Genomic DNA, 14,520 nt, shown 5'->3' with positions numbered 1-14,520 from the left:
CCCCACCCCACCCCTGGCCGAGACACCACAAAATATTCACTCTTGTCTAGAATTAATTTGTATCCTGAGGAAGACCCAAACACTCAAAGCAGCTCTAGTATTCCCCCTATTGGCACACCCCCTATTGACACACTCGGTTCTGACACGTATAACAAATCATCGGCATACAAGGACACCCCATGCTCTATCCTCCCCTCGCGCTATCCCTTTCCATTGCAAAGAATTTTCTTAACAGAAAAGTGATAAATGTTCAAGTTGAGTTGATTTTGTGCTGTTCAGCCCAATAGTAGCCAATTAATTGTTATGAATGACTGTGTGAAATTCAACAGGCGGTGTAATCACTCTATGTCTCCCTTGGTCCTTCCATGCAGCAAATAACGTTGAATCCATCTGTTGGAATTAATTGTTTGAAAAGACACTCAAAACATACCAAAAAGATTCACCCGAGGAAGGAGCAGTGCTCCGAAACAAACATGTTGGACTTTAACCTGGTGTTGTAAGACTTCTTACTGTACTAAAAAGGGACTTGAGCTTGCAGTCTATCCCAATTTTTAACTATACAACTGATATTCCAATCCATGGGAAAGGAGACAGCAGGTCTGCAAAACGCAAAAGACAATAACCTCTTGGGGAATGTGACGGAACCTCAACTCCTGCCCCATTAGCAAGGCATTAAGGCAATCATTTGAGGTATTCAACTGTTGGAAAAAAACATTAAGCCTAATCACTTAAACAGTGGGCCCTGACAAAGAGAATCTCCCAGATATAATCTAATCTTCGGAATACTGACAATGATCTTATTTGAATCCCCTGAGCAACTGGAGAGAGGATGTCATGTGACACAATATTTAAGCAGTTGCACTCTCTGCAGAAATGGTGACAAGCGGCTGAGATACTGAGAGAAGGCTGAAGTGAGGTCCCTCAGAATCCTTACAGTGCAGGATGTGGCCATTCAGCCCATCAAGTCTGCACCAACCAAAGGGCAGATCAACTAGGGTCAGGCCTCCCCTCTATCCACGTAACCCTGCCTAATCTTTTGGACATCACTTGGTATTTTGCCACCACACCCTCCTGACTTTAAAATCGATATTTGTGCTTGTGAACTGGATGAGTGAAAATTGGACCATATTATTTTAAACCAATCTAAGAGTCAAACGCCTTTGTCAAATTCAATTAAACATTGGTTCTTTTGTGATCAATGCGCAAACACAACAGTCAAGTACTCACTAAATTAGCAAGTATATCCTTTTCAAACAAAAACCTGTTGTGGTCAACCAAGGGGGTTAGAAGGAGTAGAAAAATGAGGAGAGGTATTTGACTGCTCTACAGCTGGTCATAACAACCGCATCCCCTCAGGTTCCAATTATAATAGACTTTTCATTAGCTTTTTAAAAAAAATAATTTTGCTACAAGGTTTCTTTTCCCAGTGGCCACAGCAGTTTTAAAACAAGATACTGAAAACAACAACCAGCTCACATGAAGCACCTGTGGCAGATCAGCTCCTTCAGCCACCAGCAAATCAAGCTATCCTAGCCCCAAGGATTGTCAACTTTAGTTTTTGGATGTTGACATGTTGGATAGGCCAGCACTTATTGCCCATATTATATTTCAGCTGCCATTCATCTGCCCACAATTTCATCTGGTTTTAAAGGCACAGTTAGTAGGAAAATATTATTAAAATTTTCTTTCAATAGAAGTGATAATTGTTCAAAACATTATAGCTTAGCGTTTTGTTTTGTTAACCAAAACCAAAGAATTGTTCTGAAGAGTGCCCTGTGAAAGTTTCAAAACCCTGTTGGCTGCTCTCTCTCCCTTCCGCCATCCATCCCCAACTCCTTTTACAGTTGGTAATAAAAATATTCAATGAACTAAGCAATTTTGCACATTCCTTCCATGGATCATATCCAGCCTGTTCTATCAAAGGTGATTAAAATATCCATTTAATATTGAGGAAAGAATCTGCCAACTTTCTTTTTAACTGGAGCATCGCCGTGGCACACTGGTTAGCACTGCTGCGTCACAGCTCCAGGCACCCAGATTCAATTCCGGGCTCGGGTGACTGTGTGGAGTTTGCACATTCTCCCAGCGTCTGTGGGGGTTTCTTCCAGGTGCTCTGGTTCCCTCCCACAGTCCAAAGATGTACAGGTTAGGTGGATTGGCCATGCTAAATTGCCTTAGTATCCAAGAGGTTAGGTGGGGTTACTGGGATAGAGTGGTGGCATGGGCTTAAATAGGGCGCTCTTTCCAAGGGCCAGTGTAGACTTGATGGGCCGAATGACCTTTCTGCACTGTAAATTCTATAACTCTCAATCATGAACAAATTCTAATGTTGAATGTTTTGCTTGATTACTACTTTTGGGAGTCATCAGCATTTGCTTGTAAAGTTTAACTCACTTTCCTTTCCGACTCCATTTCTTGGCAGTGCTGATTCACGTCTTGGGACCTGAAGAAGAGAATTATTTTCTCAGCATCCATTATGAATCTTGCAATGGGAAAGGCAGTGAACATTTTTGTTTTTCCATATCAAAAAACAATAGCTTGCAGGCAAAATTGAATGAAAAACCATACTGCACTTGTACAAAACTAGAAATCACATTCACTCTCAGCACAAAATAGGTTAAACAATGTCTTTCTCATGATTAAGTTACTTCTTCATGCAGAATGCAAATTAATCCAGGTCAGGATTATGCTTACAATCAGCAGCTGATTCGCAGAGAGAGAGAGAGAGAGAGAAAAAATTTGGAAAGACTCAATTTGAATGATTGTGAGTGAAGCGTTGGCAAAGTGAAATTGAGCAAAGTTGTTCCTTCTGGGTGTTATTTGAGCTTTCGGCCCAGCTGAATATATAGCCATGCAAAATATTTAGTTAGATGAAATAACAAGATTTAAAAAAAAAATCCAGGCAGAGGTATGTCCCCCACACAGGCTAGTTAAGTATTAAAAAATATATATTATAAACTCAATGCCCTGTATGGGACCAGAGGAAGCAGGCCAAAAGCAAGATAAACCTAGAGTTCGACTATACTTAACATCTTAGGTGAAATTTTTTTGCATGCAGGAGAAAAAGACTAGAGCTTATTGTTCCACAGGAAGAAATGAAAAGTTATGCCTCGAGACGGCATACATGGAAAGACAGAAGCTAATAGCAACATATATAACATTGAATATTACATTGCTCAGAGATGTGTGGTTGCAGCCCTGACTCCCACTGCGGCTTTTGAAAGACACCTGATGATGCATCTTTTATCCAATTAATGGCTACCCACCAGGAAGGCAGCCAACAGCAGAGGAAATGAGCGCAGTTATCCAATTGGGGAAGGATAGGCATGATGCCCAGGGGCAAACTATGAGCTGGAAGTTGGTCACAACCACCCTTTAAAAAGGCATCCCTGGTACAGGACTGTTTTCCTCCAATGAAAGCATCCGGAGCTTCGCCAATCTATCCATTGTTAACTCATTTCTCACGTCCAGAAAAATACGTTTAAATCTTTACTGCACCATCACTGATGCAAACACATCCTCAAGTGTGGGTGCCCAGAATTTGGCACTATACTCTGGTCGAGGCCAAATTAATGTTTCATTGAGGTTCACCATAACATCCTTGATTTTATATCTTATGCCCATAATGACTAGGATCCCATATGCCAACCTGTTCTGCCATCTTCACAGCAATTTCTGCTTATACCGCCAGTTCTCTCTGTTCCGACACCCACTTTTGAATTGTACCCTTTATATTTTAAAAAAAACTTTCCCTTGTTCTTCTGATGAAAATGAATCACTTCACACTTCTGTGCACGTCAGCCTATTCCCAGCCAATGTCCTTTTGAAGAGAATCACTATCCTCCTCACAGTTCACAATATTTCCAAGTTTAGGGTTGTTCACAATTATATTGTGTCGTGCACATCCATCAATCAAGAAAAGCAGTGGTGTCAATACTGAGGGATTGGGGGAGGTGGGAAAGACTTGTATTTCTATTAACTTCACACTTTTGCATTTGCCCACTATTAGTTTTTGCATTTTATTTCCATTTTTTGGAGAAATTATTGGTAAACCAAGGATAAATACACATGGATTTAAAACTTACCCTAGAGTTTCTTCTTGGCAGGTGTGAAGGTGGCATCTTCTCTACTAATTGAGGATTTAACAATAGTAAGCTTTCAATGTCAATCTAAAGGCAAGAGAAACAAATCCAGAATTATTATGCATCAAAACTGTTTGGCAGACATTACAAAAAAAGTTATTGCTTCTGAAAAATAAAACAGACCAACAGCTGCTTTGTAAGTGAAGCACACTTGAGAAGATCAATCTCTAGATCAAAACCAATATTAGATATCTTTTATTAAATATTTTTTATTCTCCTCTGATGAATGGTTACTGTGCCCTTATCATGCAAGGTGATGTCCCCTTTAAGACCAGGCTTGGAATCCTGGGGGACTCTGGCTCCGCCCACCAGGGAGTCATATATAAGGGGCCGCACTGTAAGCAGCACCCAGTAAGCATCCGTCTCGGCATCAGGCCAGTTCTTAGCTTATTAAAGCCTTCTTTACCGTTCTACTCTCTTGCGTCGTTATTGAGGGTACTACATCCTCCTTTTTCACATTTTCTCATAAATTTACACCCACCAATAAACAATAAACAGTAACAAATATGTCAATTCCCATATCAATAACAACGATCCCATCCTCCCACCAAACCCCAAACATTAGCCCACATGTTCACACAAACAAAATGGAATTAGTGATCACCCACAGTCGCCAGTAACACACACAGCCCCCCTGAGAGTTTGGCTCAAGTTAGAATCAGAGCTTAATGGGAAATGGAATGAGAGTTTGGTCAAGTTTAAAAAATCAGAGAATCTGTGGTGGGAACGAAACACAGCCGGGGGAAGAGTCACTCTTCAGGACTTTTGATAAAGAATTACTATGCTATGAAACTAACTGTATTACTAATGATGGGAAGAAAATAATTACATAAAGGAGGGGCGTAATGAGCTAATTGTATGACTCATGATTGAAAGGCTTGATGGGTTTTGTAAGAATATATAGTCAACTGTAACTAAGAGAAATTTGCTACATCCCCGCGGTAAATAAACGGCTCTTTGAAGTTATCTGGTGTTCGATTGCTGATTACCTCCAGACTGCACAATTTAGTATCACCCCTACCCCCAACCCTCCTACCACCCCCCCCCCCCCACCCCCAAACTAATGTTCGATGTTATCCAGTTCTTGAAAGTGCATAATGAATAATGCCCATGAATTGCAGAACCACTCCATCCTTCCCCTCAGTTCAAACTTAACCTTCCCAGGAGTCAAGAATTCCAACAAGTCCCCCGCCACGCCAGGACACAGGGTGGAGAGGTTGCTCTCCAACCCATCACGATCCACCTTCAGGCAATCAACAAGGTGAAGGCTACAACATCTGCCTCCGATCTGTTTCCAACCCTGGCTGGTCCGACACCCAGAGTATGGCCTCCCAGGGTCCCTGGTCCAGTTTCACGTGCAACACTTCAGAAATTACCCTAAAAACCTCCTTCCAGTAATCCTCTAGTTTTGGACAGGACAAAAACATATCAATGTGATTAGCGGGGCTCCCCCCCACAGCATTCACACACATCATCTACTCCTTCAAAGAATCAGCTCATACTTGCCCTCGTGAGGTGCGCTCTGTATACCACCTTCAGCTGTATCAGCCCCAACCTCACGCACGAGGTGGAAGCATGCACTCTCTGGAACATCTCACACTAGAACCCCTCCTCCATATCCTCTATCAACTCTTCCTCCCACTTTGCTTTGATCCCTTCCAGTGGTGCCTTCTCTCCAAAATAGCTCTGTAAACCGCCAACACTACCCCCTTCTCCATTCCTCCTGTCGTCAGCACCTCCTCCAGCAATGTGGAGGCCAGCTCCACCAGGAAGCTCCATCTCCTTTCTGACAAAATCTCGAGCCTGCATGTATTTAAACATTTTCCCCTGCTCCAGCCCATACTTCACTTCCAGCTCCTTCAATCCTGCAAACCGACCCCGAAGAAACAAATCTTTTACTGTCTTAATCCCCTTCTCCTCCCATTTCCGAAAATTTCCATCCCACTTCCCTGGCTCAAATCTGTGTTTCTCCCGATTCCTGTTCCCCCAACCAGATTGGCGAAACTGCCTCCAAATTTTCAATGAAGCTATTCTTACCGGACTCCAAGTATTTCCCCGGGAGAGTGTATCAACTTTCACTCTCCCCACCAAACTAGGAATGTTGTACCTGCGGAGCCCCACCCCGCCAACCCCCGTGCAACTTGCACCCAGAGGTAGAGAGTCTCTGCCCTACAGAATGGCAGCCCCCCCCTGGCCGAGACACCACAAAATGCTCACTCTTGTCTAGATTTAGTTTGTACCCCAAGAAAGACCCGAACTCTAAGCAGTTCCAATATTCCCCCTATCGACACACTCGACACTTGAGGTGGATAAGATAAAGACTAAGACTAGTGTTTTGAGGGTTATGAAGTCAAAACTGGCTAAAGTGAATTGGGAAATTAGGTTAAGGGATAGGCAAGTAGAGATGCAGTGACAGACAATTAGGGGTTATTTCACAATACATTCCAGTGAGAACAAAAATCTCCAGAGAAAGATGCACCATCCATGGTTAACTAAAGTAATTAAAGATAGCATAAAATTGAACTCCGCAAAGATTAGTTACAGGCCAGAAGATTGGACAGAATATTTTTAAAAAGCAAAGGACTGAAAATTACAAATGTGTTTTTTTAAAAAAAAAAGTGAGTATTGATTGATCTTGAGAGAAAAAGGATTTAGGGAATTAATAATGGAAAATAAGGAAATTGCAGATGAACAGATATTTTGTGTCTGTCTTCACTGTAGAAGACGCAGATAACATCCCAGAAATAATTGTAAATCCGAAATGAAAGGGAAGGAGGAGCAAAATTCAAGAGGAGGGGAAAGGCTGGGCCTATATTAGTGTTTGGAAGAACAAAAGACGATCTTACTGAAACATACAAAGATCCTAAGTGGATTTGACAGGGTAGATGCTGAAAAAAAGATATCACAGAGGTGGGTAGCGATAAGTCATTTGAATTTTTTAAGGCCGAGTTAGATTGTTAGTCAAGAATGCAAGGGTATAGGGATAGAGAAGAAAGTGGAGTCGAGATCATAATCAGATCAGCCATGATCTTATCAAATGGCAGAGCAGGTTCAAAGAGTCGAATGACCTACTCCTGTTCCTCGTTCATATGTGCTTCCAGGTCTATCCTCCCACAAGTCCAATAAGACGTGCTTATTAGGTGAATTGGACATTCTGAATTCTCCCTTAGTGTACCGGAAGTGTGGCGACGATGGGATTTTCACAGTGGCTTCATTGCAGTGTTAATGTAAGCCTACTTGTGACAATAATAAAGATTTTCTAAAAGATTAACGTTCTAGATAGGTTCCTGCAGACTGGAAAGGAGCAAATGTACTCTGTTAAAAAGGAGGGAAGGAGAGAATGGAGAACTCCAGGCCTGTTAACTTAACATTAGTAGGCGATGCTACATCTATTATAAAATCACGTGACAGCTAAACACTTCAAAAATTATGACTGATTGGGCACAGACACAGTCAACATGGATTTATGAAAGGGGATTGTGTTTGACAAACCTTTTGGACTTTGAGGATCTTACTTGTAGCACAGACAAATGAGAACCAGTGTGGATGTATATTTGGAATTTCAGAATTTGAGATTCCACACAGGAGGTTAGTAAAAAACAAAATTAGAATACATGGGATTGGGGAAAATATATTGATTTTGATTACGAATTGGTTAACAGGCAGAATGAACAGGAATGAACAGATCATTCACAGGATGGCAGCTGTCAGTGCTGGGACTACAGCTGTCCATAATTTATACAAAACGGACCAATTGCAATATTTCCAAATTTATTGATAACATTAAACTAGGGGGAATGTAAGTCGAGGAGGATGCGGGGTGGCTTCAAGGGCATTTGGGCAGGCTAAGTGACTGGGAAAGAACATGGCTGATGAAATATAATGCAAAGTATCCAAAATCAAAAAGACAAAGCATTTCTTAAATGAGGAGTGTTGATGTCCAAAGGTATCGGAGTGGCCTTGTTCATGAATCACTAATAGCTAGCAAGCAGTTAGGAAGGCAAAAGCTATGTTTGCCTTGCAAAAGGGGATTTGAGTTCAGGTGCAAAGTGGTTTTGCTGCAATTGTATACAGCCTTGACCACACATGGAATCAACGAAGGATGTACTTTCCATAAACGTGTGCGGTTAACTAACCGAGTCCTTGAGTTAGTGGAGAGGTTGAGGAAACTGGGCCTATAGTTTCAAAAGAATGAGGTGTGATTTCATTGAAACTTATTCTTAAAGTGATTGGGTATATATGGAAAGGATGGACTTTCAGTGGGGGCACGCCGATGAAGTTGCACGTTGGGGGGCTCCTGCTTGAAGCTGTTTTTAAGAGTTTAATGCCCGGCTTCAGGGGCAGTTTTTTGAACAAGCTGGTGCTAAAAGCATAAGGAAGGTGGGGAATGTCCAAGACCCAGAAGAAAGCTGCTGGGAAGAAGGGGGCGAGAGAACGTTCGCTGTCGAGTGAACAGGTCAGCCCGGCAGCAGGAAAGATGGCGGAAGCTAGATTGCTGGGTGGAGCCACACACCTCACGCAGTGGAAACTGACCGAGGGGATGGTTGGGGAATTAGAGGCAGTTTGCTCAGCACGTGAAGGTGCTGCGGAAAAAGACGATGGCTGTTATGAAGGAGTTGGTGCAGGAGGCGATTGCCCCAGTGAAGGTGGCAATGTCGAAGAGGTAGAGCAAGCAGAGAAGTTGTAAGAGGTAGAGGAAGCTCTGGAGCAGCACAGTGAACAGTTAACCTCGATGGACAAGGAGCTGGGAAGGGTGGTGGAGGCCAACAAAGGACTTGGAGCCAAGGTGGAGGACCTGGAGAACAGGTTGAGGCAGCAGAATGTACGAATTGTAAGCCTGCCTGATGGGATGGAGGGCACGAGGCCGACTGAGCACACTAAAGAATTTAAAGGCAGACGTAATGAAGTTACAGGAGACCCAACAGAGGGTGAAGGACCAGGTGAGGCAGGTTTTCCACTCGGGGTTCGATAGCAGAGCTCCGGTGGTTGTGGTATTGGGGGGGGGGGGGGGGGCGCAAGAGGGCGAGGCGCAAGAGGGCGAGGCTTCAGATGCAGGCCAGGGGATCAGGTACGTAATAATGACAGGGGCACTATACTGGAGGTTAGTGGCAATGGTGAGTGTTTATGACAGCAAATGGGATGACATGGGTTTGTGAAGAGGTTGTTGGGTACCATTCCTGATTTGGATACCCACGTGTTAATGGGGGGACCCACGTGTTAATGGGGGGACCCACGTGTTAATGGGGGGACCCACGTGTTAATGGGGGGACCCACGTGTTAATGGGGGGGGGGGGGGGCTTACACCCAAGGGAACGGGAGCATTCATTTTTCTCCCCACAACACAAGGTGCACTCCAGGATAGACTTTTTTCCCCCCATGGTGGGGAAGGTGCTATTGGCTGGAGTAAGGAGGTCCGAGTACTCAGCAATATAGTGATTTTGGACCATGCTCCCCATTGGATTGATGTGGTGCTGGAGAAGGGGATGGTCCAGAAGCCGGGGTGGAGAATGGACGTGGGGTTGCTGGTGAGTTCAGAGCTTTTGCGATAAGATTGAGAAGGTGATCGAGGAATGTGGGGTTAACTGCACGGGGGACATTTTTGCAGTTGACCGTTTTGCTGGCTCTGAAGGTTGTGGTGGGAATGTTTGAGGATGCGATAGACAGGGATGTCCTGCAGCAGACAATGGGTAGGCTTTGATTTTGCTGCTGCTAAAGGATAAGAATCCAGTGGAGTAGGGGTCATATAGGTCCCTATCCCTATTGAATGTAGATGCCAAGATATTAGCAAAGGTGTGGCATCAAGGCTGGAGCGATGTCTTCAAAGGTGATTGGGAAGGATCATACAGGGTTTGTGAAGGATCATACAGGGTTTGTGAAGGCAGCGGTTCTCGAACATGGAGATTACGGAATGTGGTCCTGTCTCTCTGGCAGAGGGAAAGGAGACGGAGTGGTGGTGGCACTGGATACAGAGAAGACGTTTGATTGACGTAGAGTGGGGTTTAATGACGATATTGGAGAGATTTGGAATTGGGTCAAGGCTGGTGGCGTGGTGCGGCTGTTGTACAAGGAACTGATGCAGAGTGTTTGCACTAACAGCATGAACTCTGGGTACTTTGCAGTGCACCAGGTACGAGGCAGGGGTGCTCTATGTACCCCCTGTTGTTTGCATTGGGTATAGAGCCCTTGGCCATCGTGCTAAGGAGCTCGGAACTGTGGAAGGGGATAGTAAAGGGGAAGGGGGGGGGGGGTTTGTTGGAGTATAAGGTGTCCTTATACACGGATGACCTGCTATTGTATATCCCGGAACCAAGCACATCTGTGGCAAGTACATTGGAGCTTCTCCGGAGATTTGGGACATCAGGGTATAAATTGAATTTAGGCAAGAGAGAGGGTCTTCCAGCCGGGAGTGGAGGACTGCCATTCTGTTTGCCAGCAACCCCCTTTAGTTACTTAGGGGTGCAGGTGGCCTGGGATTGGGAAGGGCTCAGAAAATATAATTTTACTAGTTTGGTGGGAAGGCTGATCTGTTCAGGCGGGTAACCTCCCTCTGACATTGGCGGGGCAGGCAGTTAAAATGAATGTTTTGCTGTGATTCTTGTTTTTATTTAAAGTGCCTGCCTGTCTTTTAAGCTGGGATCTGGGTTGGGGGAGCAATGGGTTTGAACCGGGGAGGATAGAAGCAAGGTTTTGGAGATGGGATAAGAAGGGGATCAAGGAAATTAAGGATTTGTTTCTGGTGGGCAATTTGCTAACCTGGAGAAGTTGGGAGACAAATATGGGTTGGCGCAGGAGAAAGGTTTAGGCACCTCATGTTCCGGATTTTGCAAGAAAGGTTTTCCGACCTTCCTGAAAGCGCCAGCACTGTCAGCAGAGGGCTGGAGAGGAGGGGTTGTTTCGACAATCTATCCTGGAGGATAGGGTGTCTATGGAGGGGATTAAGGCAAAGTGGGAGGAGGACCTTGGGGGGGGGGGAAGGAGAAAGAGAAAGAGAAAGGCGAACCACATTCATATGTTTGGTCCTGTCCAAAAATGGAAATGTTGTGGAGGATGGTATTCAGCACAATCTTGGGGTTCTTGCATATTGTCCCTTGGAAGCCATATTCGGACCAGCCTGAGTTGCAGACGGGAGCCAATGTTTTAGCCTTCACCTCACTGATCGCTCGTAAAAGGGTCCCGTTGGGTCAGCCTCTCCACACTGTGCCTCGGCATGGCGGGAGGGGGGAGTATTTGACCCCAGAGAAGGTGAAGTGTGAGCTTTGGGGGTGGGGCGAAGGAGGGTTTCTACAATTCATAGAATTCACAGTGCAGAAGGAGGCCATTTGGCCCATCGAGTCTGCACTGGTCCCTTTATGCTCACACCTCCACCCTATCCCAGTAAAGCCACCTAATATTTTTACAAGGGCAATTTAACATGGCCAATCCACCTAACTGCACACATAAAAAACACAACACAAGTGTACTTTACCTGAATGCTCGTAGTATTCGGAATAAAGTAAATGAGTTGATGGCACAAATCATCGTAAATGACTATGATTTAGTGGCCATTACTGAAACATGGTTAAAGGATGGTCACGACTGGGAGTTAAATATCAGAGGGTATCAAACTATTCGGAAGGACAGAGTGGATGGTAAGGGAGGTGGTGTTGCTCTGTTATTTAAGGATGACATCCGGGCAATAGTTAGGGATGACATCGGTGCTATGGAGGATAAGGTTGAATCCATTTGGGTGGAAATCAGGAATAGTAAGGCGAAAAAGTCACTGATAGGAGTAGTCTATCGGCCACCAAATAGTAACGTTATGGTGGGGCAGGCAATAAACAAAGAAATAACTGATGCATGTAGAAATGGTACAGCAGTTATCATGGGGGATTTTAATCTACATGTCGATTGGTTTAACCAGGTCGGTCAAGGCAACCTTGAGGAGGAGTTTATAGAATGTATCCGCAATAGTTTCCTAGAACAGTATGTAATGGTACCTACGAGGGAACAAGCGGTCCTAGATCTGGTCCTGTGTAATGAGACAGGATTGATTCATGATCTCATAGTTAGGGATCCTCTCGGAAGGAGCGATCACAATATGGTGGAATTTAAAATACAGATGGAGGGTGAGAAAGTAAAATCAAATACTAGTGTTTTGTGTTTAAACAAAGGAGATTACAAGGGGATGAGAGAAGAACTAGCTAAGGTAGACTGGGAGCAAAGACTTTATGGTGGAACAGTTGAGGAACAGTGGAGAACCTTCCAAGTGATTTTTCACAGTGCTCAGCAAAGGTTTATACCAACAAAAAGGAAGGACGGTAGAAAGAGGGAAAACCGACCGTGGATATCTAAGGAAATAAGGGAGAGTATCAAATTGAAGGAAAAAGCATATAAAGTGGCAAAGATTGCTGGGAGATTAGAGGACTGGGAAATCTTTAGGGGGCAACAGAAAGCTACTAAAAAAGCTATAAAGAGTAAGATAGAGTATGAGAGTAAACTTGCTCAGAATATAAAAACAGACAGTAAAAGTTTTTACAAATATATAAAACAAAAAAGAGTGGCTAAGGTAAATATTGGTCCTTTAGAGGATGAGAAGGGAGTTTTAATAATGGGAAATGAGGAAATGGCTGAGGAACTGAACAGGTTTTTTGGGTCGGTCTTCACAGTGGAAGACACAAATAACATGCCAGCGACTGATAGAAATGAGGCTATGACAGGTGAGGACCTTGAGAGTATTATATCACTAAGGAGGTAGTGATGGGCAAGCTAATGGGGCTAAAGATAGACAAGTCTCCTGGCCCTGATGGAATGCATCCCAGAGTGCTAAAAGAGATGGCTAGGGAAATTGCAGATGCACTAGTGATAATTTACCGAAATTCACTAGACTCTGGGGTGGTCCCGGTGGATTGGAAATTAGCAAACGTGACACCACTGTTTAAAAAAGGAGGTAGGTCCCAATAATTCCAGCTGCACAGGGGCACCAGACAAGGATGCCCACTGTCCCCACTGCTGTTCGCACTAGCAATCGAACCGCTAGCAATCGCGCTCAGGGCAGCAAAAAATTGGAGGGGGATCCGAAGGGGAGGTAGAGAGCACAGAGTCTCACTCTATGCGGATGATCTGCTCCTCTATATCTCGGACCCACAAAGCAGCATGGACGGAATCATAGCGCTCCTGAAAGAGTTTGGAGCCTTCTCGGGCTACAAACTCAACATGAGCAAAAGTGAGATCTTCCCAGTACACCCGCAAGGGGGGGGGGGGGGGGGGGTGGGGGGGGGGGGGGCAGCACTAAAGGGGCTGCCGTTCAAACAAGCCCGAAATAAATTCCGCTACCTGGGGATCGAAATAGCCCATGACTGGAAAGGGATCCACAAATGGAACCTCACCAGCCTGACGGAGGAAGTTAAAAAGGACCTGCAAAGATGGAACACACTCCCGCTCTCCCTCGCGGGGAGAGTCCAGACGATCAAAATGAACGTACTGCCCAGGTTCCTTTTCCTGTTTAGATCCATTCCGATCTACATCCCCAAGGCCTTTTACAAAGCGCTGGACAAACATATCATGGCGTTCGTATGGGGGGGTAAAAATGCTAGGATCCCAAAGAAGGTCATACAAAAAACAAAATCCAGGGGGGGGCTAGCCCTCCCGAATCTACAATTCTACCACTGGGCGGCAACAGCCGAGCGAGTAAGGGGATGGATCCAGGAGCCAGAAGCCGAGTGGGTGCGTGCGGAGGAGGCCTCCTGCATGGGAACCTCCCTCCGGGCCCTCGCCACGGCAGCACTCCCATCCCCACCCAAAAAACACTCCACCAGCCCAGTGGTGACAGCCACCCTCCAATCCTGGAACCAACTGCGGCAGCAATTTGGCCTGTACAAAATGTCGGACAAGGCTCCCATCTGCAACAACCATAGATTCAAACCAGCACTGACCGACGCCACCTTCAAAAGGTGGAGGCAGGACGGGGGGACACCGACAGTCAGGGACCTATACACGGACGACAGGATCGCAACACTGGACGAACTGACAGAGAAATTTCAGCTAGCTGGGGGGAACGAGCTACGGTACCTGCAGCTCAAAAACTTCCTACGAAAGGAGACAAGGACGTACCCACAACCGCCACGACAGACACTATTGGAAGACCTACTGGACGCAAGTATCCTAGAGAAAGGGAACTGTAGTGACATGTATGACCGACTGGTAGATAGGGACGACACCGTACTGGACGCAACAAGAAGGAAATGGGAGGACGACCTGGGGATGGAGATAGGGTGGGGACTCTGGAGCGCAGCACTGCATAGGGTCAACTCCACCGCCACGTGCGCAAGGCTCAGCCTGACGCAACTAAAAGTGGTACATAGAGCCCACTTAACGAGAAACCGTATGAGTAGGTTCTTCC

The 14,520-nt window shown here is 45.1% G+C and overlaps 1 protein-coding gene across 3 annotated transcripts in view; it reads right to left on the bottom strand.

The window, feature by feature from the left end:
* The window catches only part of kif2c (kinesin family member 2C), a 97,578-nt gene that overhangs the window by 58,842 nt on the left and 24,216 nt on the right, over positions 1-14,520 (bottom strand). For all 3 annotated transcript variants that reach the window (XM_038794068.1, XM_038794070.1, XM_038794069.1), the window contains exons 3-4: positions 4,086-4,169; positions 2,395-2,443 (exon numbers count right to left, since the gene is read on the bottom strand). In XM_038794068.1, coding sequence (XP_038649996.1) covers positions 2,395-2,443; positions 4,086-4,169 — 133 coding nt within the window. The remainder of the gene's footprint in view (positions 1-2,394; positions 2,444-4,085; positions 4,170-14,520) is intronic.

Source organism: Scyliorhinus canicula, chromosome 4 (assembly GCF_902713615.1).
Source record: "Scyliorhinus canicula chromosome 4, sScyCan1.1, whole genome shotgun sequence".
Taxonomy (NCBI): domain Eukaryota; kingdom Metazoa; phylum Chordata; class Chondrichthyes; order Carcharhiniformes; family Scyliorhinidae; genus Scyliorhinus; species Scyliorhinus canicula.
Note: the sequence above shows the minus strand (reverse complement) of the source record. Positions and strands in the feature narration are given on the sequence as shown.